The sequence below is a fragment of the Canis lupus genome, chromosome 7, assembly GCF_048164855.1.
Source record: "Canis lupus baileyi chromosome 7, mCanLup2.hap1, whole genome shotgun sequence".
NCBI lineage: Eukaryota > Metazoa > Chordata > Mammalia > Carnivora > Canidae > Canis > Canis lupus.
The window spans coordinates 5,231,576-5,256,551 of record NC_132844.1 but is presented as its reverse complement, the minus strand read 5'-3'; the positions used below and the strand labels follow the sequence as shown (position 1 = coordinate 5,256,551).

At 38.1% G+C, this 24,976-nt stretch overlaps 1 protein-coding gene and 1 long non-coding RNA gene across 11 annotated transcripts in view; one reads left to right on the top strand and one right to left on the bottom strand.

Annotated features, from left to right (window-relative positions):
* The window catches only part of CDK19 (cyclin dependent kinase 19), a 161,334-nt gene that overhangs the window by 22,525 nt on the left and 113,833 nt on the right, over positions 1–24,976 (bottom strand). For 9 of the 10 annotated variants that reach the window (XM_072831770.1, XM_072831771.1, XM_072831774.1 and 6 more), the window contains 2 exons: positions 23,983–24,123; positions 3,218–3,275 (listed from right to left, as the gene is read on the bottom strand). In XM_072831770.1, the coding sequence (XP_072687871.1) occupies positions 3,218–3,275; positions 23,983–24,123 (199 nt within the window). The remainder of the gene's footprint in view (positions 1–3,217; positions 3,276–23,982; positions 24,124–24,976) is intronic. The other variant, XM_072831778.1, reaches the window with a different exon arrangement.
* Positions 931–15,595, top strand: LOC140636515 (uncharacterized). Its single transcript, XR_012033711.1, has 2 exons — positions 931–1,581; positions 15,252–15,595. It is a non-coding gene; the product is annotated as an uncharacterized lncRNA (long non-coding RNA).

The following is a 24,976-nucleotide window of genomic DNA, read 5'->3' as shown; positions in this document are numbered from 1 at the left end:
TACTAATGTTTGTTTTCCTAAAATTAGATGTAAGTGGAACTATTCAATTCAATACACTGCAGTAATAAAATTCAGGTGTGAGTGCTAATTAGACAGTATCAAATGATAGAGAAAAGCAGGAAAAGGCCGTGTCCACCACCAAGGAGCTTACAGGAAGGGAAGGTGACAAAAAACATGGAGTAGACAAAAACCAACAGGGTAATAAGCACTGTAAGGGCCAAAGGCCAGTTGCCAGTGGCTTCTACTAGATTCTATGTCCCTTGAGGGGCAGGCCATGTCTCCTCCCTGGCTTGAGCTGGAACAGTGTTTGGTACACCTCTGTAGCAGTGGACGAAACTGACCGTGGGGCTTAAGCTGGATTTCCCAGGGGGGAGTCACTGTGAACAGTAAGGGGGGATGGCTCAGTGGTTTAGCATCTGCCTTCAGCCCAGGGTGTGGTCTTGGAGTCCCGGGATCGAGTCCTACACTGGGCTCCCTGCGTGGAGCCTGCTTCTCACTCTGCCTGTCTCTCTCTCTCTCTCTGTGTCTCTCATGAACAATTAAATAAAATCTTAAAAAAACCAAAACAAAACAGTAAAGGGGGTTGCAGGCAAGCAAGAGGGTTCCAGGGAAGGCCCGAAGTCTTCAGGCTGCTGGGGCCGGGGAGGCTCAGGTGCAGCTAAGGGCATGATGCGTTTTCCACTGGACTGCGCTTTTGCACTCAAAAAATGACTATTAAAGTGTTAAGCATAGGCATCCGGGCATTACTAGTGTTTAAACAGTAACATACGAGTGAAACAAAATTTATTTATTTATTTATTTATTTATTTTTGAAACAAAATTTAAAAGCAATTTAATCAACTAGATTGACTACTAGACAATTATTTACTATTAAGCTTATTGCTTACTTTTAACCCTGATTTTTATTCCTAATCTTGGACAGCATTACAATTCTCAAACTCTTAACAGGAGGGCAACTAAGGGGCCTGGCTAGAACACAGAATTTATGCTGAGGAGAACTAGAGACATCTGGGAGTGGTAGGGAGAAGACAGGAAGGGCGGGTGACCGGGATAACATGATGACCGGTACAAACAGGGGAGAGTCCAGGATGGTGACCGTGAATCTGGTTTGAAACAATGGAGTAGAGGTTGCCAGCAGCGCATCCGAATAAAGGCAGAGCTTTTGGCGAGGGTGAGAGAAGAGAATCTGAGATTCAGATCTTGAAATGATTTTTATAGAACCCACAATTTTAAGGCCACAACTTATCAGGGCCTTAAAGAAGTAATTGTAGAGGGAGGCCACACCCCTTGCCAGCGCCCAGGGGATCTTGAAACACAAGGCTAATAATAGGAGGAAAAGCCAATGATGAGTAAAATGCAGAAGAGTGAGCAAAAGTGGTGAATGGGAAAAGAGAATTCTGTGATGTCACAGAGACCAAGGGAAAAGACAGTCGTGAAGCCAGACTGGTCACAGACATGAATGACTAAGGCAGTAAAGGTGACTATCTATAGGCGCCAGTTGCTCTGGTGAGACAGAGGTCAGAGGTGACCGTTTGGAGAGCAGTTTCAATGGAATTAGAGGGCAGGTTATAACAAACGAGGGTGAGTAGAACCAGTGGGTGAACACTGTGTGTTCTAGAAGTAAAGGAACAAGGGGGCAGAAAATGAACAAATGGTAAAGAAAACACAATGGATATGAGTAAGGCTTATTCCAGAACTGGGAAGAGGATTACGAATGTTTAAAGGTGAAGAGGAGAAACTAGGGAAGCAGAGAGTGGAGACACAGCAGTGTGAGAGCTTTAGTACAGCAAGATCTTCAGAAGCTGGGGCGGGATGGGGTGGGGTGGCCCAGACGGGACTCAGAAGGGGAGCGTCACTCTTTGTCTGAGATCCCTTCAAAGGCAGCACTGTGCTGGCAGAAAGTGCTCCGTGAGGGTACCGCAGACAGCTTTGATATTGCTAGGCAGCAACGTTTGCAGGGAAAGAGACTTTGGACTTGGAATGCGAGTCCTCCCTTGGAGAGGCCACGTAAGCTGCAACCTCTCCAAAGTCAGCTCCCCTCCTCTGTCATAGGGGTGGTTGTGTAAGTGCATGAGGTAACATGTAATGGCATTTACCACTCTGGGCAGGGAACTGTCTGTGTCACTGTCTCTCACAGGGAGGGCCACCCTCCACCACCCTTTCCCCTTCACCAATATCTAGCAAAAGGTAGGGACTCAAATGCCTACAAGAAAAAGCATAAGGGAGACACAGGAGCAAGTGGGGAGTCGTGGAGGGCCCAGGGGTGGGGTGGGAGGCAAGGGAAGGGAAGTAGCTACTTGGTTCTTAGTGACCACCGACAACATTTTTTTATGATTCTGAATCTCAGTAAACTCAACATAGAGGTTTAAAGAAGGGAAGTTGGCTGAAAACACCTTTTTCTGGAGCCAGACTAGCAAACGAATTGAAGAAGTAGAAGACGGGGCAGCAGGCAGGCTCAGTTGTAGTAGGATGGAATGGATGTGTAGCAGGTCAGCTTAGCACCCTTAGCATGATATGTTCAAACAGCAAAGAAAGCAGATTGATGAGACAAAATTTCTTTTAAAATCTTTCCAAAAATCATTGAGCATTTAGTACATGTAATTTTAGTTCATTTTCTTTAGTTCATTTTCTTCCTAAAAATGTCACAGGTATAAATGATGCCAATTTCTTTTAGAACAACCTTCAGGGTTGCAAAGGAAATTTTAATATTATAGATGAAGTTCCTGCTGGTGCCTTAACTTAAGACCACCAAGTAAGAGAGTCTTATAAACATATGGATTCATTTGGAAAAAACATGTTGGTACCTGGCACAGGCATGCAAGGGGCAGAATAATGGTATCTGGGAAGATGTGTGCTTTAGGTCAGGTGGGAGAAGAGGCATTCAGGAAAAGCTGAGACAAAAGCAAGACTTAGCAGATTATGTTCAGGGTCACTGCGAGACAGTAATCATGGTATAAACACATGCTTGGGTACGATATGGGAATGAAGTTTTTGTGGGCTTGCTTGCCTCAGCTTAGAAACACAGAACCTTATTTGGGGAATAAACCCTCTGAGGAGTTTTATAAACTATCTATCTACACTTCCCAATATATTTTCTAAAAATGCCATGAAGAAGTCATTTTAAAATTAACTACTTAAATACGAATCTTAAAAAAGGGATACCACCTTTGCAGTCATTTCAGTTTCTTAATAAATTATTTTAGAAATAATTACCTACCTATTTTGACTCTCCCCCTTTCAGGACCTTCTCCCATTACTAGGATATTTGCTGGTTTCTAGAAATAAAAATAGAGCATTCAAATTACTATGCTTATTTTGACATGCTCTAAAATGGAAAGAAGTTCTTAAAATATGAAAATATCACTTCTGTATTTTCATCAAAACTGTAATAGAATTTAAGTACCCTCTATATAGTTAAAGCATTTGACATACTTGAAGTCAGCGCTAAATTTCTATAAACATCTTTGCTTTGAAAACATCTTATTTTCAAAATTATATCATACAAATAATTATAAAGAAATTAAAACTATCATTTCTGTATACCCCACAAAAGTAACAATAATTTTTTAAAAACCTGCACATATTATAGACTGTCCAGTTGCTGCCTACGACAGGTTTTGTGGCTGCAAATTTTTATGTAAAATATCTAACCACAACATCACTGTATTCATTTACATGAATCAAATGGAATACTCCTTGCTAAATATTTCTAAACTACTATAGGAAATACAATCAACATACAACAGACTCTATTATTAAAATACATATGCGTTTTCATGCAAAAGTGAGAAATTCCAAATATGATTTCAAGACATAGGAAAGTAAAAACCAAGGCTAATATAGAGCTATATAAAGAAAAAACAGGTTGCAAATGTATCCACTCCAAGTAAGTCATCCTCACTTGTAGATATTTGGAAACAGAGGAGCAGTAGAACAGGCTTTTGGGCAAGTCAGTCTCCTCTGTAAACTATTTATGGAGAAAATGTATGATTCATTTATTCAATCAATGAATATATTTTTAGTGTCTTCCCGGGACAAAAAACATTAACGTTTAAGAGGAAATACAAGCGCATGATGAACCAAATTCCTAACCTCCAGATGCTTGTTACATAAAGTAGAAAGAAAAAACAGGAGCTTTGAATCATATTAGAAGCTAATGCTATGTGTGAGTTATGGAGAGGAGTGAGGTCTTGAGTTAAGAGGTTAAACCAGATTACTTTTAGATCCCTTCCAATTTGCTGGCTCTTTTTAAAGTTTCAATGAAAACAACAGTACTTAAAAAACAAAGCAGTTCAAAGGAGGAAGTGATTAACTAGAGTTTCCATTGTTGAAGGAAATACTCCTTGGAGGTGAGGGCAAGGGTGGTGTCCCTTATCCAGGTCTTGAATGAATAGGAACCAGCATGGCAGAGCAGAAAGGCAAGAGAAAGAGAACCATAGGAGGTGAAAAAGGCTACGAAAGAGAGGCTTAGGAGACAGTAACCTGGACAGAACTCTGGTCAGAAAACAGAAGACCCCTGTTGGGGGCAGTAAAATGAACCTAGACTCTGGACAGTCTTAAATGCCAGGTGAAGTAATGTGACCTTTATATGACAGGCCATGAGATGATAGGAGAGGGGCAAGTATCAGGACTAGGCTTTGTCCAAGGTCTTCTCGGCTGAAACAGAGAGGTAGGTATGGAGCTGAGTGACACTGTAAAGTAAAAATTAACAGACTTTGTGACTAGTTGAAGTCAGACAAAGAGTAATCAAAATTTCAGCAAGATTTTGAGTTTCTGCACCTGGAAGAATGATGGTGCCTTTATTATGGAAAAGTTATGAGAGGTACTGGCTAGGGAGGGGGAACAGTGTGAGATGCCCAAGTTACACTAGCCAAGGGAGTGGAAATAAGAAGATTTGATTTGAAAGTTACCGTCCCTGGAGTATGATGACTGAAGAAGACATGAGACAAAATTAGTTTATCACAGTGGAAAGAGAAAACAGCAGTAGACAAAACCCAAGCCGTCAAGATTCAAGTTTGAAAACAATTTATCAAAGATCTATTATAGATAAAATATCGTGCTGTAGACTTTCTGGAAAGAAAAAATAATAAGATACGAAGCACTGACTTCTAAGAGCTTTAAAATCTAGTAGGGGAAGACAGGCAAACTGCTTTTTAGAATATCAGGCAGGTTATGAAAGGTACCAAAATAATCCAAAAGAAAGTAGAAGTAAAAAAGTTAAGGATAAGGGCAGAAATCTAGGAATGAGATAGTGTTTATGAAGCCTCTGGGACAACTAATATAAGAGAAAATAAACATGGAAAATAACCAAATAAAAAAAAATAAATAAATTAAAAAAAAAGAAAATAACCAAATAAACATGGCAAATTACAAGAATGACCATAAATACAGGTCCAATGGAGGTTAGAAAGATAAAAGACCCCTACAAGAACTCCGTATCAACTAATTTTAGAATGTCTAGAAAATAGACAAAATTGGGAATATGTAACCTACTAATTGACTCAAAATGAATTAGAAAAACTTAAGAAACCAATAAGTGCTAAATAAATTGAAATTATAGTTAAAAATCTTGTACCAAGAAAACACTAAACCCCAAATGATCACAGTAGCAAGTTCTCCAAATTTTCAGTGAACAGCTTGTTCAATCTTATTCAAGCATTTGCAGAGAACAGAAAAAGAGGGAATGTTCCCAATACATTCTAGAAGGCCAGTATAATTTTGGTAGCAAACTCAAAGCATGAGAAAGAAAAATTTCAGGCCAACCTCATGAATATAGATACAAATACTTATGAGCATACATACAAAACTATATTTTTAAAAGATTTTATTTATTTATTCATGAGAGATACACACAGAGAGAGAGAGAGGCAGAGACACGGGCAAAGGGAGAAGCAGGCTCCATGCAGCAAGCCCAAAGTGGGACTCGATCCCAGGTTTCCAGGATCAGGCCCTGGGCTGAAGGTGGCGCTAAACCGCTGAGCCACCTGGGCTGCCCTACATACAAAAATATTAAACAAAGTATTATTAAGTCAAAGACCATTAACAGGAATCCCAGGATGGCTTAACATGAGAAACCCTATATATATCCATCACCATATTTATATATTAAAGAAGAAAAATGATATAATTATCTTGATAGAGGCTGAAAAAGCAGTTGATAAAATTTAAGATCCATTCATGATAAAACCTCTCAGCAAGTTGGACTAGAAAAGTACCTCCCTAACCTGATAATGGGTATGTATCAAAAACTGAGAAGTAACATTGGAAGCATGCCCTCTAAAATCGGGACTAATGCAGGGATACCTATCATTACAGCTTCTAAAATCAACATTGCACTGTAAGTCTAGTGCTATAAAACAATAATTACAGGGATATGGATTGGAAAGGCAGAAACAAAATTATTGTTATTTGCAGATGACATAATTATTTACACAAAAACTCTAAGTATTTAGAAATAAATTATTAATAGTAGGAGAGTTTAGTAGGATATTTGCCTGACTGAACAATATGAAAAAGTCAACTGCATTTCTATATTATCAACAAAAAAAAAAGGAGGAAATAAAATTTTCAAAGGCAGAATTTCTATAGCAATAAAAAAACACTATAAGGTACCTAAGAATAAATATAGTAAAGGATATACAAGATTTTTATACAGAAAATCTTGAAACTTGATCTTAAATGACATTAATAAGTTCTAAATTAAGAGGCCATATTTACAGGTAAGAAGACTCTATAAAGACATCAATTCTCCCCATACTTATCTGTAAATTCAATGCAATTTCAATAAAAATTCCATCAAAGTTTCATGTGTGTGTAACTTGAATAGCTGGTTTTAAAATGTATGTAGGGGATCCCTGGGTGGCGCAGCGGTTTGGCGCCTGCCTTTGGCCCAGGGCGCGATCCTGGTAGACCCGGGATCGAATTCCACATCGGGCTCCCTGCGTGGAGCCTGCTTCTCCCTCTGCCTGTGTCTCTGCGCCTCTCTCTCTCTCTGTGACTATCATAAATAAATAAAAATTTTTTAAAAAATTTAAAAAGATAAATAAAATGTATGTAGAAAATAATGAAATGAAATAATAAAATAATAAAATAAAATAAAATAAAATAAAATAAAATAAAATAAAATAAAATAAAATAAAATAAAATGTATGTGGAAGAGCAAAGACCTAAGGATGGCCAAGATACTCATGAAGAGCAAGGGATAGGGGATGATGAGAAGAATCTGGCTCAAAATAGGACATCAAGATTTATTTTAAAGCCATATTATAATGAAGACAGTTTGATACTGGTACACAGAGAGTCAAACAGATCAATGGGATAGAATACAGAGCCCAGATGGAACCATGACACTGGGAGAAGAACTTCAGATCAGTGGAAAAAAGAGGAACCATTCATTATATGGTGTTGGCACAACAGGTCAGTCAAATGGGAAAAAATAAATAAAATCAATGCTTGCCTCATACCATACACACAAAAATCTCAAGCAGATTAAGGATTTATTTTTGTTTTGTTTTGTTTTTGTTTTTGGTGCTGAAACCCGAGATCGAACCAAGATTAAGGATTTAAACATGAAAAGCAAAACTTTTAAATTATGGTGTTGGGGGGAACATAGAGAATATCTTTTTGACTTTAGGTAGGAAAGAATTTCTTGGGATCCCTGGGTGGCGCAGCGGTTTGGCGCCTGCCTTTGGCCCAGGGCGCGATCCTGGAGACCCGGGATCGAATCCCACGTCGGGCTCTCGGTGCATGGAGCCTGCTTCTCCCTCTGCCTATGTCCCTGCCTCTCTCTCTCTCTGTGACTGTCATAAATAAATTAAAATGTTCAAAAAAAAATTAAAAAAAAAAAGAATTTCTTAAGATACAAAAGATAATCATCAAAGGCTGATAAATCTATTAAAATAACTTTCAATCATCAAAAATGAAGAAAATAACAAGACAAAGCACAAACTGGCAGAAGTATTCCCAATACATATAAGTAATAAAGATTTTGTATCCAGAATAAAGAACTCCCACAAATCAATATAAAAACAACTTAATAGAAAAATGGGCAAAATGTCCGAACAGGCATTTAACAAAAGAAGAAACATTTAACCACTATGAAGATGCTAAACCTCATCAATAATGAGAGAAATGCAATTAAGATCACAATGAGATACCACTTTACCCCTAGGATATTGATTAAAAATTGAGAACTGTTGAGTAGGAAGTGGGTCAAAGGGAACTCCAATACATTGTTGGTAGGAGAGTAACTTGGTACAAATTCTTTGGAAAACAATTTGGCACCATCCTGCAAACCTGAACAATTGCATACCCTTCAACCCAGTAATTCCATTTTTAGACGCACTAGAGAATGTTCATAGCAGTACAGGTTGTAATACAAAAAAATCTGGATACAACCCAAATTTCCAGCTAATAGAAAAATGGAGAAATTAATCGTGGTAGAATCATACAATGAATTTTAAAACAGCAGTGAAAATTCTGAGGTTACTTAATAAAGGTAAAAAAAAGTTCAAATCTTAGAAGCATTATGTTGAGTAAGAAAAGCAAGTTTAGAAAACTATATACAGTAGAATGCCATTTTCATAAATCTTAAAACCAAGCAAATCTAAAGAATATACAGTTAGGCACACATACAAATGTGATAACCTGTTTTTTAAAAGGAGTGAATAATGGATTCAAAATTTAGGATATTTGTTACTTCTTGAGGAGGCAAGAGGATAGGATGGGATGGGGGGGAACGTATACAGAAGCAAGCTATTGATAATGTTCATTACTGAGGTAAGTGACAGGCTCTTGACTGTTATGCTTTGTAAGGTACATAATGTTCAAATACTCTTTTGTATATGTCATATATGAAGACAATAAAGACAAAAAAATAAAGCAAGGAATGGGGATATGCACTGCTGGAAGGGTGTTGCTTTCAACAATAATACACACTATATTTAAATTGCTCAGAGAATGGCTCCTGGAGAAGGTAACTTTTGGGAGAAGATCTGAAGAAATAGAGTAATTAACGGTTTAGCGCCGCCTTCAGCAGTGTGATCCTGGAGACCTGGGATCAAGTCCCACTTTGGGCTCCCTGCATGGGGCCTGCTTCTCCCTCTGCCCCCCTCTCTCCCTCTCTCTCTCTCTCTCTCTCTGTGTCTCTCATGAAAGAATAAATAAAATCTTAAAAAAAAAAAAAGACTTTTGGGATCCCTGGGTGGCTCAGCGATTTGGCGCCTGCCTTCAGCCCAAGGTGTAATTCTGGAGTCCTGGGATCGAGTCCCATGTCGGGCTCCCTGCATGGGGCCTGCTTCTCCCTCTGCCTGTATCTCTGCCTCTCATTTTCTCTGTGTCTCTCACGAGTAAGTAAAATCTTAAAAAAAGAAAAGAAAAGAAAAGAAAAGAAAAGAAAAGAAAAGAAAAGAAAAGGAAGAAAAGAAAGAAAAAGAAAAAGAAAAAGAAAAAAGGAAAGAAAGAAAGAAAGAGAAAGAAAGAAAGAGAAAGAAAGAAAGAAAGAAAGAAAGAAAGAAAGAAAGAAAGAAAGAAAGAAAGAAAGAAAGAAAAAAGTAATCAGCCACTGGAATCTAAGGAAAGAAAGTCTAGGCAAAGGGAAGGGGAACTTGAAAGGTTTGAGACGAGCTCGCCTGCTGAACTGGAGACTTGCTAGGGAGACCGTTGGGCATTGGGAAGCACAGAATAAGGCACTGATGATTCCAAAGAGAGGGAAACCCAACAGAGGGCTTGCCTGCTGTTCCTGATGGTTCTGCTTTTGGCACAAGTCATTTGAGAGCCGAAATTGGTAAATTCTTGAGCACCGCCTGGCCTGTGCTCTGAGAGTAGATGAGGGCTCCTACAAGATTTGCAGAAGGACACGGTCATGATGTAGAGCAGTGAGGAGAAACCCTGGTGAGCTAGCAGGCTAGCTAACCAGAGAAAGAGCAAGAGGTCAATGTGGCTGGAATCAATGTGACAGGAAGAGAATTAGCACCAGGGGAGCAGTAGAGAGGTAAGGTGCAGATGCTGGTGGCGTGGGGCGGGTGGGGTGGGGGAGATGTCAATCATACAGAATGATGCAGGAACTTGGAAAGACCAGTCCTTACATGACTAGAATTAGCATCATTTTATTATATATTATCAATCTTGCCATAATTTTTATAGGTCATACAATATAGATTTTGGCATTTTGCCAAATCTCTGATAGCAGGATATTGGAGAGACTATCATTTTCTCACAAAATCATATATTTCTGTAATGTTTGGTTTTGTATTTTGGGGTATTATTTCTCACCAGAGAAATTGTATTGTTTTTAAATAAAAATAAATAATGCTGAGAGGAATAAAGGAAGGTTAGAGAAAAAAGAGCCAAGGAGAAAAGCTGTGAAGGAGCAACCAAGTTAAGAAAACAGCACAGGGTTCTAGAAGCTAAGGGAACTTAAAGAGGAAGAGGTGGTATTTAGGTGCAATAGAATGAAAAGATAGGAAGAGGCAACTTCTGTCCATTTACAGAAGAAGCCAGACACAGTAAATGAGACCCAAATACGTCAAAAGAAGGTAAAGGCAGAATTAGAATTTTGTAAAATTATCAAATTATCAAATAAAGCACCTTACATACCCTTTGCTACATTACTTGTAATTCCTAAATTTTTATCTTAAATCCTTTCAAAATAAACCTGTAAGATAAAAATACAACGTATGGGATAGGGGAGCAAAGTCGCTTCCTATAAGAAATGAAAATAGATTATGAGCATTTGAATGGGAGAAAAGCCGTGGGCTGGTCTTAGATCACTGTGAGCTAACTCTCACAAGTTCCCGCAGTCATGCTATGTAGACACACAATATGAGTACCACAATGGAGTGAGATTACAGAGAGAGAGAAGAGTCTAGCTGTACTGAAGTTTTTGGGTTTTTTTAAAAGATTTTATTTATTTATTTGAGAGAGACAGAGATAGCAACAAAGAGCATGAGCCAAGGAGGAGAGGGAGAAGCCTGAGAAGCAGGCTCAATTCCAGGACCCTGGTATCATGCTCTGAACCACCCAGGAGCCCCTGTACTGAAGTTTGTAAAGAATACCTTTTATAGGGACACCTGGGTGGCTCAGTGGTTGAGGGTCTGCCTTCAGCTCAGGGCTTGATCCTGGGGTCCTGAGATCGAGTCCTATATTGGGCTCCTTGCAGGGAGCCTGCTTCTCCCTCTGCCTGTGTCTCTGCCTCTTTCTCTCTGTGTGTCTCATGAACAAATAAAATCTTAAAAAAAAAAAAAACAAAACACTTTATATAAGATACTTGAAGCCTATGGAAGCTCTAGGTGTGGGGTCCCCCTGTAGAGCCTGAGTTGATGGCAGAGGCAATGAGGGCAATTTAGGGGAGCAGGGGCTATAAGCTCCCTTGTACAACCTAAGAAAGGAACCCAGAGCTTGGGCAGTATCCACAGAAGGGCTCCTATAGTCAAGTTAAGATCTAGAATTGCATGGGAAGTCGTTTTTAAACATGCACCCCTTAACTGGGGTTACATGTTCCCGCCTACTACCCAGGCCAAGTAAATGAATGTTAAGGTCACAAGATAGTTGGTATTTCAAAATAACAATTATAACAACAAAATAAATGCTATAACCACCAGTACGATGCATTTACCCTTTCAAAGCATTCTCATATCAATCATATTTCCTTTTTCTTAACGGAAACACTCAAGGGCCTACAGGTCTGGGGCAAGGCTCAGAACTGCACCTGATCCTCAAGGTTCCAAACCGAGTCATATTTACAGATATTATGTTTAATTTTCAAAAGACTTTGGTAGGGACTCATTTAAGTGAAAGTACATGCTTTAAAAAAAAAATTAAGGCAACTGCAGCTCATGTGCACGCACGCACACCCACACATACCTGAAAGAAGGAAGAAAGGATACCAAAATTGTTCTGACCTACTTACATCCCAATTAACACAGACTATGCTTTACTAAAACTCCTCTTACTGGGAACACAAAATGCCAGCTGTGAAAGAAAGTGATACTGCTGGGTTTGCACACTTTTGTTACCATAGAAACAGCAGAAATGGCAGGAGTTGGATGCCTCGCATTTAAGTTATCAGCAATAAAATCGGATAGACAAATCAAGGCTGCAGGGTTCATTTTGGTTAAATTATATTTTAAAGGCAAAAGTCAGGGAAATCATGTGATAAGCAATATGATTACTTAGGGACTATTCTTGAAATATCTGCATTTTAGCAGAATTTAAGTAATTCTTGACATTCACGATGCTTTACATGTACTTCAGATTTGCTTTTTCCTTCTGCGGAATCCATTTTTTTCCACAGGGTTAAATTTATTTTAGTTAATTGGCACCTCATAAAAGAACAGCCTAAAGATACACAATTATCCTACTACATTTCCTTTGCACTCCCCACCCCAGGACATTTGGAACAAAAGTATGAAGCCACAAGATGACTCTTAGCAGCACCAATAAAGAAGACAGGAAAAAGACGAAATTGTCTCTGATCCTGAGTAATCGGGATAAAACCAATCAGAATATCAATCAGACTAGTTTCTGAACAATGAATAGTGCTGGCCTAATATTGATGGCTACAACGATTCTTTTATTTAAACACAGTAGTGGCACAACTCTCCTCACATTTGATACAGAAGTACATTCCCAGGAGAAAACCCTCAGTTCATGTTCCTTTTTATACTGTTCTCTATTGTTCACCTTGAACAAAAAGGATTCTGTGTTGTGACAAATTGAGCAAAGCACTCAGAGTGAGATATGTGTGCATTTTTTTTCCTTAGCAAACACAACAGTCATTTGCTAAGAGCATCAGTTTCTCATAACTGTTTATCCCTTAAAATAGCCTCATTGATAGTAGAGGATTTAAAAATATAGAGAATCTGTCATTGTGACTGGAACCTCCCAAAGGGCAAGGAAGATACTTCTGTTACCACTTTTTGTATCTGCTGAAATCTGGGGACATAGTATTTAATAAATATTTACTGGATGAATGAATAGAAATTGTCAATGGCTGGTACTTAGAGTCCTTTGGTAGGCAAGTTATCAATTTTATTTTAATTTTATTTTTAAAGATTTTATTTGACAGAGAAAAGAGGTAGGCGGAGCAGCAGGCAGAGGAAGAGGGAGAAGCAGACTCCCCGCTGAGCAGGGAGCCTGATGTGGGACTGATCCCAGGACCCTGAGCCACCCAGGCACCCAGTTTTCAATTTTAAAAGAAGTTGCAGAGTGTCTGGCTGGCCCAGTTGGTAGCGCATGTGACTCTTGATTGTCGGGTTGTGCGGTCAAGCCCCACGCTGGGTGTGGAGATCACTTAAAATAAAATCTTTAAGAAAAAATACAAACAAAAAATTTTCAAAGTTGCAAGAAACTAGAGTCAGCACTTACCCCAAAATATGCCAAACTCACTTCTGAATACGGGTATCCCCTGCTTGCCAAATGTTCCATCACACTCTACGTTTACAAAAGACCTGCATTAATACCTACTTTTTCCAACTGAATAAAGTAAGAAGAGGATTTTTGCTTTTATGGAATAAAGGGTGAAAGGTGAAAATCGGGTTCAGCATTTGTTTTGCAGCAGTGGTTATGGAGGCAGCGCATCCTGGGCAGCGAGAGTGGCCTCACCAAGCTCCCTCCCCGGGACCACACTCAGCATCAACCTGCCATAGTTTTCAACTATGAGCATCCGGGCTTTCTCTGGATTTATTTTGTGCATCTGTTAGCAAGATGTATTGTACACCATCAGAAAAGCCTGAGAGAGGTTATTTTTGGGGTCTGGGAAAGCTCAAAAACTTTTCCATGTAAATTAATGGTTACCATTTCTTCACTTTTACTCCATTTCAGCCTACAAAAGATTTCATGGGAACACTCTACTTTCAGACAGTGGGAAAGACCTTTAGAGGTTTTTTTAAAAAAATTTTAAGAATCCTGATTTTAGTTTATTCTAGAGTTTCAGCAACCACCCATATGCTAATGACGCTCAAATCTATAACCACAGGTCTCTAACCTTCTGGATAGCTTAGAGTTACGTCAATGGTCCGCTGGTTGTCTCCACAATCATCTCAACTTGTTCAAACTGAATTTTTACTGCCTCTTTTTCTGGTATTCCCTTTTCAGCCAATCAACAAAAGCAGAGGCCCGAACACCCTGTCCTTTATCCCTCAAATCTAATCCTCAGATCTGATTAGCGTACTTCCTAAATATTTAGCTACTGTTTCCCTTCCTGTCCATCTTGATTACCTCTGCCAGGCCTTCATCAATTCTCAACCAACTGATTACAACAGCCAGATGAAGCTGCTCTCCTGGCGCCCTCAAAACAATATCCCAGTCTGAGTGGTCTCTCTCAAGCAAAAACCTGACCAGCTCAGCTGCAGTTGGCCACAGGAAAATTCCATGCTTCTACACAAGAGAGTGAAGAATCACCACATCCGGTCCCTACTTTTCTACTTCTTCTCTCATTATTTCTGGCTTGGCTCCAGTGATAACCAACAGGCTTGCAGTTTCTCACTCCTCGCCCTTAATCATGCTGTCTCCTCTGCCTCGGATGCAGCCCTCACCTCCTCCTCCTTTCACCTTATAAATTCCTACTCCTCCTTTAGATTTAGAGAGCCCCCATCCCAACGGCTCAGGTGTCCTCCTGTGCTCAGTACCTTATGCATGGCTGATCCCTGACTATACCTCATCATGTGTTTTTAAAACCTTGTTATATTATAATGATCCGTTTGTGTAGCTTCCCCATCATGCATTCATTGAGGGGAGGGATTATATTTTATGTATCTTTGTGGTCCCGGTCCCTAGCATAGCGCCTGGTACATATTAGGAGGTCAAAATATGTTTGCGAAGCAAATATTCTGAGTCTGTGAACAGGCACTTCCTCCACAGAAATCCAGTTATAAATGAATAATCCAGTTAAAGTGACAATTAGGTTCCATAGCTCTGTAAGTGTCACCCTTAGCTGGATTGTGGGTAAAATAGGCCTTTGTATTCAGAGAACCTAACCACTGTTTAAAGTGCTGTTTCTAAGCAAAAATGTCTCCTTAGTTCAAAATTATTTATCTACAGCTAGATGCAGGCTATCTGTAACTCAGAAACAGTCTACAATATTAAATGTTGTGATTCATTTCATCTTACCTTAAAATGGTCTAGAGGTATCTGTAATAGGTTAATCTGAATAACCTATGTTAATCAAGCTTCGGTGTTCAGGAGTAAACAATGCCTGCCAACCCAGCACCGCACAACAGTTAACAATACATTTCTTTGTTTTTGTCTTTTAGGAGTGGTTACAGGCCTGGACAGCAGAGATAAGGTTTTCTTTTCTCTAACAAGAGCCAATAAAAAGCAACCATTATTAAAAAAAAAAAAAAAAAAAGCTTAATGCAAGACAAACACAGGTATCTAGAAGGCTATTTACCTAACTCAACTGCAAGGTCGCTAAGAGTATAATCAAGATAAATCCCACACTGATGGCAATGCCAGGACTAATGCTACAAAGACATTCAGATTTTATCTTACTCATTAACGAGTACAATCTGTCCTCAGAGTAGCAATGCTGGTAGAAAGCAGTTTTCTATTTCTATTTGGGACATTCATATTCAAATAAAATAATTCAGTCTTATCATCCTGAGAAATTAAGAATGCCAGAGGTAGAGTGCCTGTCTCCTTTTCTCTGCCATGGTGGTGTATACCGTTGACTGCTCTCGGTCATGTCTTCTCACAAGGCTTTTGGGATCAAGGGATTTCCCGCAGAGAAGCAAAAGCAGAATCGTCCCATTCCCTGGTGCATTCAGATGAAGACTGGCAATAAAATCAGGTGCAGCTCCAAGAAGAGACATGAGAGAGGAGCCAAGCAGGGTCTGTAAGGGATCGCACATGAGATGGCACATGTATTTGTGCTGCATGAAGGTCACGTGCTCATATCCTATCACTCTGTAAACATCATGCCTACCTGAACAATAGACATGTTTCATGGTAGGGGTGGGGGGGGCGGTGATCGTTCTCTATTAACTATGCTTCTGCACCAGTAGTTGGTTCAGCAATAAATAAGGGAGAACTTTGGTTTGGGGGGGCGGGTGGGAGAAAAAGAACGTCAGAGGTAGAAATTATGAAACTGAGCCCTCTCTTTTGACTCTGAAGACACAAAGGTGACAGACCTACAACCTTACTCCCAAGTTCACTGTTCCCCAGACAGTGGCAGGCCCAGGATTAGAACTCATGTCTCTCAGAAACGTACCACAGGCCAGGGTTATGAGAACAAAAGCGCACCTGGAAAAATGCACAGTGCTTAATTGATTTATGGCCCTCACCTCTAGAAAGCTTCTACTCAGATGAGTGCTTAGTTGGGAATACAATCACCCCAAATAATCATCATATGCAATCTCCCAATGAAATAAAATAATCAGTGCATGCATGTAAGATCCCCTCTTGAGGAAAACACCGCCATGCTCAACAAGGGATCACCCTATAGTGCTAGTCACCTAGGATGCCTGTGGCAGAGACTACCCTGGTATATAACATTTGTCCAAACTCATCAATATGTAACTAAAATGGATACATCTTATTGTATGTAAACTCTACCTCAAATAATACTAATTTATTTATTTGTAAAGATTTTATTTATTCATGAGAGACACACAGAGAGAGGCAGAGACACAGGCAGAGGGAGAAGCAGGCACTCTGTGGGGAGCCTGATGTGGGACTCGATCCTAGGACCCCGGGATCACGACCCGAGCCAGACACTCAACCACTGAGCCGTCCAGGTGCCCCTCAATAAGACTAATTTAATAAAATAGTATGCCTGAAATGATTCTTCAGTTTTAAACACAGGCCTCAAAGTGCTGGGGCTCCCATCTGTGGCCCTTGATTCTTAAGCAGTTCAGGCCATTCCTGTCACTGTGGCTACTAAAACTTTATGCTAAAGTCAGGCTTGTCCTGTCCAAAGAGCCTTGTCCCTGAGCTGAACCTTAAGAGGTCTCATACATTTTAAAGTTGGCCCTCTCAGAAGTGTGGTTCTTAGTGTGTATCACCTGTCTGTGGAACAGATGGTGCAGCTTTATACTTCGACTAAAATCGACAGATGTGTAGGACTCTGCAGAAAGCTCCTAGGATGGGCTTATGGGTATGGATGATGGAAAACCTGTCATGCCAAAAATAAAAAATAAAAATAACATCCCAGGGCACCTGGGTGGTTCGGTTCAGTGGGTTAAGCATTTGACTCTTGATTTCAGCTCGGGTCATGATCTCAGGGTTGTGAGATTGAGCCCTAAGTCTGGCTCTGTACTAAGCATGGAACTTGCTTAAGATTCTCTCTCTCTCTCTCTCCACCTCTGCCTCCCACTTGCACACACTCTCTCTCTTAAAAAAAAAAAATCAGAGCCCATATCTAGAAAACATGTCAATAATACCTCCTTACATTTTAAGGTATGTGTCGCGGTACTCAGAGCACCGTAAGAAATAGTATCTTGCATGATCATTGCAAGGCCTACGTCCAGGCAGAACAGGAGCCACTGCACAGGGGTGACATTATGACCATCAATGGCCTTCAGACTGCAGACATGAACTACTGAGCCACAGACTCTCAAGGACCTAGCTCTAGGAACTAGTAAGGCACCAAAGGTCACCAGCAGGAACCCCAAGGTGATGCTTCAGCATGACAAGATCTGTAATTGTCCAAAGTTACCTAAAATTGCAAGTTAGAAAATAACCAAGCCGTATTTTCCTTTTTCATTGTTAGCTCTGCATTCTAAAAAAAAATTATGATGAAGAAGTCATATTAAAATAAATACTACTTTCTGCCATAATTGTATAAGCAGAATGTTAACTTAATAAATCAAATAAAAAATAATAAAGAAAAAGTCATTCAACTAGCATGAAATTATTAGGATGAAAAGTAAATTATTAATTTTGATTTCACTTAAGCAACTTTTTTTAATTCGTATTTTTAAATATGAAGACTTGGCAAAAATGTTACCAAAGTTTAAATATAAACAGGATGAAACACAGTCTACTTTTTTTTTTTAAAACACCGAGAAGCATGTTCAGATGTTCCTAATAGGGCTCTACTGTGTAAAGCAGAGGGGCTAGAGTTTCAGACTAAAGGAATTCTGGGGAAGAAGGCAACTAAAGAAAGGGCATCTTTGGATTGCTGATGGGATCCAGAAAGAATGCACAAAAGCTTATACAGAAGGGAATTAGGAAGAACTTAGGAACTCAGGAATTAAGACTGGGAGACCAACAACTGTACAAAGTACCCATCATTATTCCCATTTTACAAGTGAGTAAACTGGGGCTTATGGATCAAGATTAGGTATCTTAGAAATGATTTTTTTTTAAGTGTAAGATCTCAAAGCTCTCATTTCATAAGAACTAAGCAAGGCTAACCTCTAAAACATTACTAAAATTCTTCAAAATGTCAGCATGATGGCTCCAGATAGATTTTACGGGGTTCGTTGTGGTATAACACGTTCACCTTTTCAGGGCCTGTGTAATATAGACAAAATTAAAGACTTGATATATCTCCTTGTCAGACAAGGTATGAAGAGAAGCTGTGCTACACACAGAGGTTTCTAGAAAATTCACCAACCACTGAGCACTTATTTAAACTTTCACAAAGATTAACAGAATTAAAATAAAATCTTCAAACAAACAAACAAACAAACAAAACCTGATTTCTTCAGGTTGATCTGTCGGGATCAATTATTATTTAGGTCAGCATTTCAGTGTTTTAAAATATAGTTGTAAAAATGCCACTGACTCAGCAGAATAATGCTAAACTGTATTAGTAAAAAAAACCCAGTTGTGTTGTTCTCTTTAGTTCAGAGTAAGGTGGGACAGTAATTCTCCTCCAGCTGAGTGGAATCAGACACCATCTTTGACTTTCGTATATTGGTCTTCCATAGACAATGTTCCTAAAGCATCTTCAAAAGCTCTCTCTTAGCTAAAGGACTATAATATTTCATACTTCCACATAGTGTCCTTTCACTGCTTGTCAGCTACCTAATACATTGCAGCAGCACTACTAACTGTGGGAAACTTAAATTTTTCTTTGCATTTTTGCCTTTGTTTGACACAAATGCGTGAAAAATAAGAAAGCAGTAGTGAGAAGGATAGGACTTAAACTGTATAACAAAGATGGGATCTCTAGGTATATGCAAAGTGAAAAATTCTGGATCTCAATTGAACACATCCTCTAGATTTAAATAGATTTAACCTGTGGTTCAGTAGCAGGTAGGGAAGGAATGAAGGGCACAGGACAGGAGGGGAAATGTAAGGAACGTATACCAAATTCTGGAAATAAATCACTGAAGAATGTTTGCAAAAAGGAAAGGATAATCGGTACATTATACTATGCATTATTATTACTGTTAATTTCTAATAAAATAAGTCTTTAGGTCTATGACAGAAGCAATTTTTGATTGCCAAAATTAACTTCCTCCTCAACTAGAATCTCATAAAATTTCATCATGTTTGAGGACAATATAGTTATTTGTGCCCATAGACTTCAAAAGAGTACAAATTCACACGCTATTGTGAACAATAATTACCCATTCAAACCTGAAGGTAGAGTTTTGGGATGGGACCCCCACAAATATTTTTTAAAAGACAGAGCGGGCCAGGGCCCTGGAGCATTTACTCAGATCTTTCATTCAATAAAGACCTAGCATTAACCATGTGTTAGGTACTGAGACATGAAAGCGACAAAGAGATAGTTTAACTTATAGTTCAGTTTATGCCACTGATTCAGTAGCAATACCAAGTAACTAAGGAGCCATAAATCTTAACAATACCATCAGTTAGCCAGTATTTCTCTACCTTTGCTAAAGAATACTATGCGATTGCCAGATGCTTTGCTGAAATTCAAGCAACTTAAAACACAAACAATATACCAACACTATGAATACAAAAATTAGTAAGATATGATCCTTGTTCCCCAGAAGCTCATAATTCTGAAAAAGGGATAAACTATATCTTGGCATCCTTCCAGCCTACCAGAATAGTAATCGCATAAAAGTGAGTCATCCTATATTTCATCTTCTTACTCTTAGCTATATCCTGCTGTAAAATTAAAATACATCTTTTTTCCCTTGGTGTTTACAAGTTCCAAATATTTATAGACTCATGTCTCTACTTTTCTGTCTCTTGGCCAAGATGAATATATTTAGTTCCTCTTCTCCTTTCCTTTTAAAGCAATTCCTCAATATAATCTTTTTAGTGACTTTATTTAAATTCTCTATTTTGGTTTTAAATTCTGGGATCCAAATGACATAACTAAATACTATTCTGGATATGTAATCAATCACAATGAAAAATCCCAGCCTTCTTTGATGATATAATGTCTCTGTTTGTAGAGTCCAAAACACTGATTATAATCTACTTTTTAAATTTTGGAGGTCATACTAATACATTGCAAACTTACATTTACTCTAACACCTGTAATTATATGGATCTTGCAGGTTTCACACATCGTCAAATGAAAATTTAAAGACAGTCCAGTCCATACTCTGAAACAATTGTGACTAACAAATAGTGTAAAGCCAAATTTCTTTTTTTTAAGTCAAATTTCTTATAGCAATAGGAAATGAAGCATTAAAATAATAAACCACTCATTGACTAAAATTGCAACTCTATTAAGCTCACAGACAAAAATAATTTTTCAAATGTCCACATCACATGTTTAACACATTTATATTTAATATGCTTTATATTTCTATACCTAATACAGAATATATCTAAAGTAAACATTAGTTTAAATCATCTACTCCTGAAAATAACTTTAGCAAAACCATGACAATATGGTTCAGCTCTCATGGATTCATGATCAGGGAAAAGAACTAAGCAGGCTGCCCACAGGTACATTCCTACTAGTTCAAAGTTCCAAATATTTTTAGTTACTTAACTGAAGAATAGAGACATTCAGTGAATGTTGAGTAAATTATGAATGCGCTCTGAGGTCAGAACCACATTCAGAATATATTTTCAACACTGTTTATGCTATGGATGAGGTAATGATAATCATCATCATCATCATCATCATCATCATCATCATCATGTGGTGGCTCCTTTAATTGGAAAAAAATTTTTACCCCAGGAAAAAATTTTCATTCTGTTGCTCTCAATTTTTTTAAAGTAGATTCTACACCACACACGAGTTTTGTTGTTTTTTTTTTCACACATGAGTTTTGAACTCACAGCCTTGAGATCAAGAGTTGCATGCACTACCGACTGAGCCAGCCAGGCACCTCTGTTGCTCATAGGCTTTTCATACTAAGAACAAACTCCCTAGCCTGATATCTAGGGCTGCCTTGATCAGGCTCTAACCAGTATCTTTCTAGTCTTAACCACATAACTACCACAACTTAGCTTATCCATGTTGGAATCAGACAACTCCATACCTTTTGTGAGGTATTTTGAGTGCTTTCTCACCTCAGAAGTTTTTACACCCAACACTGCTCCCTCAAATCCCTACTTAGGGGGTCAGTATGGCCGAGTAGTCTGAGGTGCAAGACGCAAGCTTCACTTCCTCAAATCTCTATTTAAGTTTTACTTATCCTTCAGTGTCTAGCTCAAGGGGCAGCTCTCTGAAGCTTTCCCTCATCCCCCCATCATAACCTCTTCTAACCTTGAGTAGCATTTAGTCTGTGCCTGTCACATAGCCATAATTACATTCTTTCTCATCTATCTTATGGCATAACTGTTTGTGTGTATGTCATATTTCTTCCTTCAGAGTAAACTCCTGAGGAGATCTTTGATGGAGTCATATTTGTGTCCCCATCCCTCATGCTTTAAACATACAAGCTAATAATAAATGTTTATTGTGGACAGTGTGTTGAAATATATATATGTTACTTGATCCAAAAGCATACCATAATAATCGGTATTCTTACTCATATTCACTCACTGACGAAATATTTCCTCAGGACCTGTTGTTTACTCGGGTAATACTAGTGTGCCAAAATGAATCACAGACCCTGCTCTCTCAAGAAGTGTATGGTCTAGAAGATGTTCTAAGACAGCTACATAAATTACTATAATACTAACAAATAAATGCCATAAGGGAGGTCAAGAAGTACAATAGCAATCAACAAGGAGACATGATTTGCAAGTAGGAATGGATATGAGGGTAAGTTTTAACATTTGTGCAAGTCCTCAAAGACAGACACTATTTGAATATGTAGAGCTGGGGTAATAAATAAAGGTCACTGGGGCAGGGAATCTCAGGATGACACAGGGAACAATCAATAGTATAAATGGAAGATTACGGGGATAAAGAAAAATTCTGAAGGCAGTAGGAGCTCTATCTGTAATGACCTTGAAAGCCCAATAAGGAACTAGAGCTTTAGTCTGTAAGCAATGAGGAACTATTTCAAAGTTCTCGAGCAGGGCAGGAGCTATATAATTACTCAGAAGGTGCAAAATGGATGGAAGGGAGACTGTTTGCAAGGAGGCAAGATAAGAGGTTAGCACCACACTGCAAAGAAGAGACAAGAGAGGCCTGAACTAGGAATGAGACACTCAGGATGGAAATGAACAAATGGAAGAGATGTTAGAGGTGAAACTGACAAGACTGGATGGTCTTTTGGTAATGGATACCGAAGTTTACCCTATAGTGCAAGAGGTAAAACTCTCTAGGCGGAGAGGAGGGTGAGTCCATAATTAAAATAGACGCTGAAGCAGCAATTAACCAACTAGGATGAAACTAAGTCCTAGTCATACCAAGTTTTAGTATTAGTGGATCCTCAGGTGACAACATCAGAAATAAAATCTGTCAGTCTATGCTGTTTAGAATAAAATATACAATCTTGTGGAAAAAAGAGAAGAGTTGAAGTTAATCTTCAAGAGATTCTGATTGATGATTCAAATATGATCATGACCTCAAAAATAACTCACGTCGGTTACATCAAGTACGTAGCAAAAATCTAAAACCATTTACGATGGAAGTTTTCATCTAGAACCCATGTACCCATGTAAAAATGTGCTGGTTCATGGTTAATAGCAAAGGGGATAGGTGGAAGTCTTTGAGAATCATAGTTCAAAATTTTAAGGTGAAAATACATTTGTTGAAATGGTAAATCCATCTTTTTTGGTCACTGTCATTTGGTTCCAATTTAACTTCAATGTCACAGCAAGAGATAGTCAAATCAGATAAGGCTCAAATCAGATAAGGCCCGACTGACAGGTAGATCGTTCCTTTCTATAACAAATACTTTTCTTCAATTAGTAAAACTGAGTCAACCTAGATTTATCCCCACCACCTCCCTAGAATCTCCACAGGCCTAAGAAATAATGATCATGAAACCACTTTTTCAAGGAGAGTTGGAGAATAAAACTTCCCTTAATTGGAAGTTAAAACTCATGATATTACAACTATTCAGTACTCATATTTTCTTATGAACAAACAAAAAAGATCTCATCAACATAAACTAAAAATGACAATCATGCAAAGATAACTAGAATTTGACATTAATAAATGTTTATCACATGTGTACTAAAAAAAAAAGTAAAACCAAACATTTGATTTGTTGATAATACTTATAACAACATTCATTGATAATACTGATAACAACATTCTATTTACTGTATACAATGTCATTATTTCAACTTAGCTCTTAAGGAGAAAAACGAGAACTCAATCTTTAATTTTTAATGTTTTTACTAATAAGGAGCAATAACATGAAAAACAAAATGTATTGAAAGTCACATATGAAAAAAAAAAGTCACATATTACTATTCCATTAGGATTATACCAATCATTTTTTTTTTCCCCAATCATTCGTTTAAAACCACACTGACACTTTATAGCCAGGCATAAATATAGTGGAAGCACATACACTAAATGTTAATAATAGTAATCTTTTAATTTGTAGACTTATAGATGATTTTATTTCCTTCCCTTTTGCTTATATGAGCTTTTGAAATTTTCTACAATTAATGTTTATAATAATTGTACCAGAAGAAAAGGTATTTTTTAAGAGAAGGGGATATTGATCAATTTAAAAGAAACATACTTACCAGATCTCTGTGAAGCACCCAATTTGCATGAAGGTAATGGATACCATCAAGAATCTGGTAAAGTAATGATTTAACCATAGATCTTGGCAACTGCATGGGCTTCTTATTTGCTTTTGATGCACGATGAAACTTAATAATATGCTAAAGATTAAGAAAAATAAAACATGCTATAATGATATATAGTATTTGCTAATATCTATAGCAATAAAACACAAGTCTGCAATAAACTCTTTACATTTTAAAAATTACTTACTAAAGGCCGATAATGATGCAAAGAAAAATTATTTGAATAACAAGGTCAACCAAATGGCACTGATATTGGGGGTGAATGTGACAATGTTATTGTGGGTATAATGACTCGATTTGCTGGAACTATTAAGATTTCCATAAAATAGGACTGAAAGGTAAAAAGCATTGATGTTTGAAAGCCTGCATAAAAACAGTACTAGTTTTATTCTCTACCAGAATGAGAGATTAAAAAAAAAAAAAAAAGATCCTTAAATCTTTACTGTTCTTGGTTTTTTATTTATTTATTTTTTTAAGTAAACTCCATGCCACACACATGGGGCTCAAACTCACAACCCTGAGATCAAGAGTCGCATGCTCTACCAACTGAGCCAGACAGGCACTCCTAAATCATTACTGTTCTATAAAAAGTTAGCACTTCAAGCATTTGTGTAATGTCACTGACTATGTGTACATTTGAATTATTGGTAAGCCTCTTTTGGCACAGAAAGAAATCAGGATACATTCCTGGTAGTTAATATTAAATAGGAAATCACTAAAACAGTGGAAGGAGAGAAAAATGATTAATTCAATCCCACTGAAATAAATATAACTGTATCAACATATTCAAATTTTTATGTCCATATGTTATTTTCTAAGTTATAAAAACATTATAATGATAGGGAAAAAAATGCTACCTGTCCCCCAAACCTCCACCTCCATCTCCACCTCACCCCTCTGCAAAACATGACATAATGGGTATTAAAGG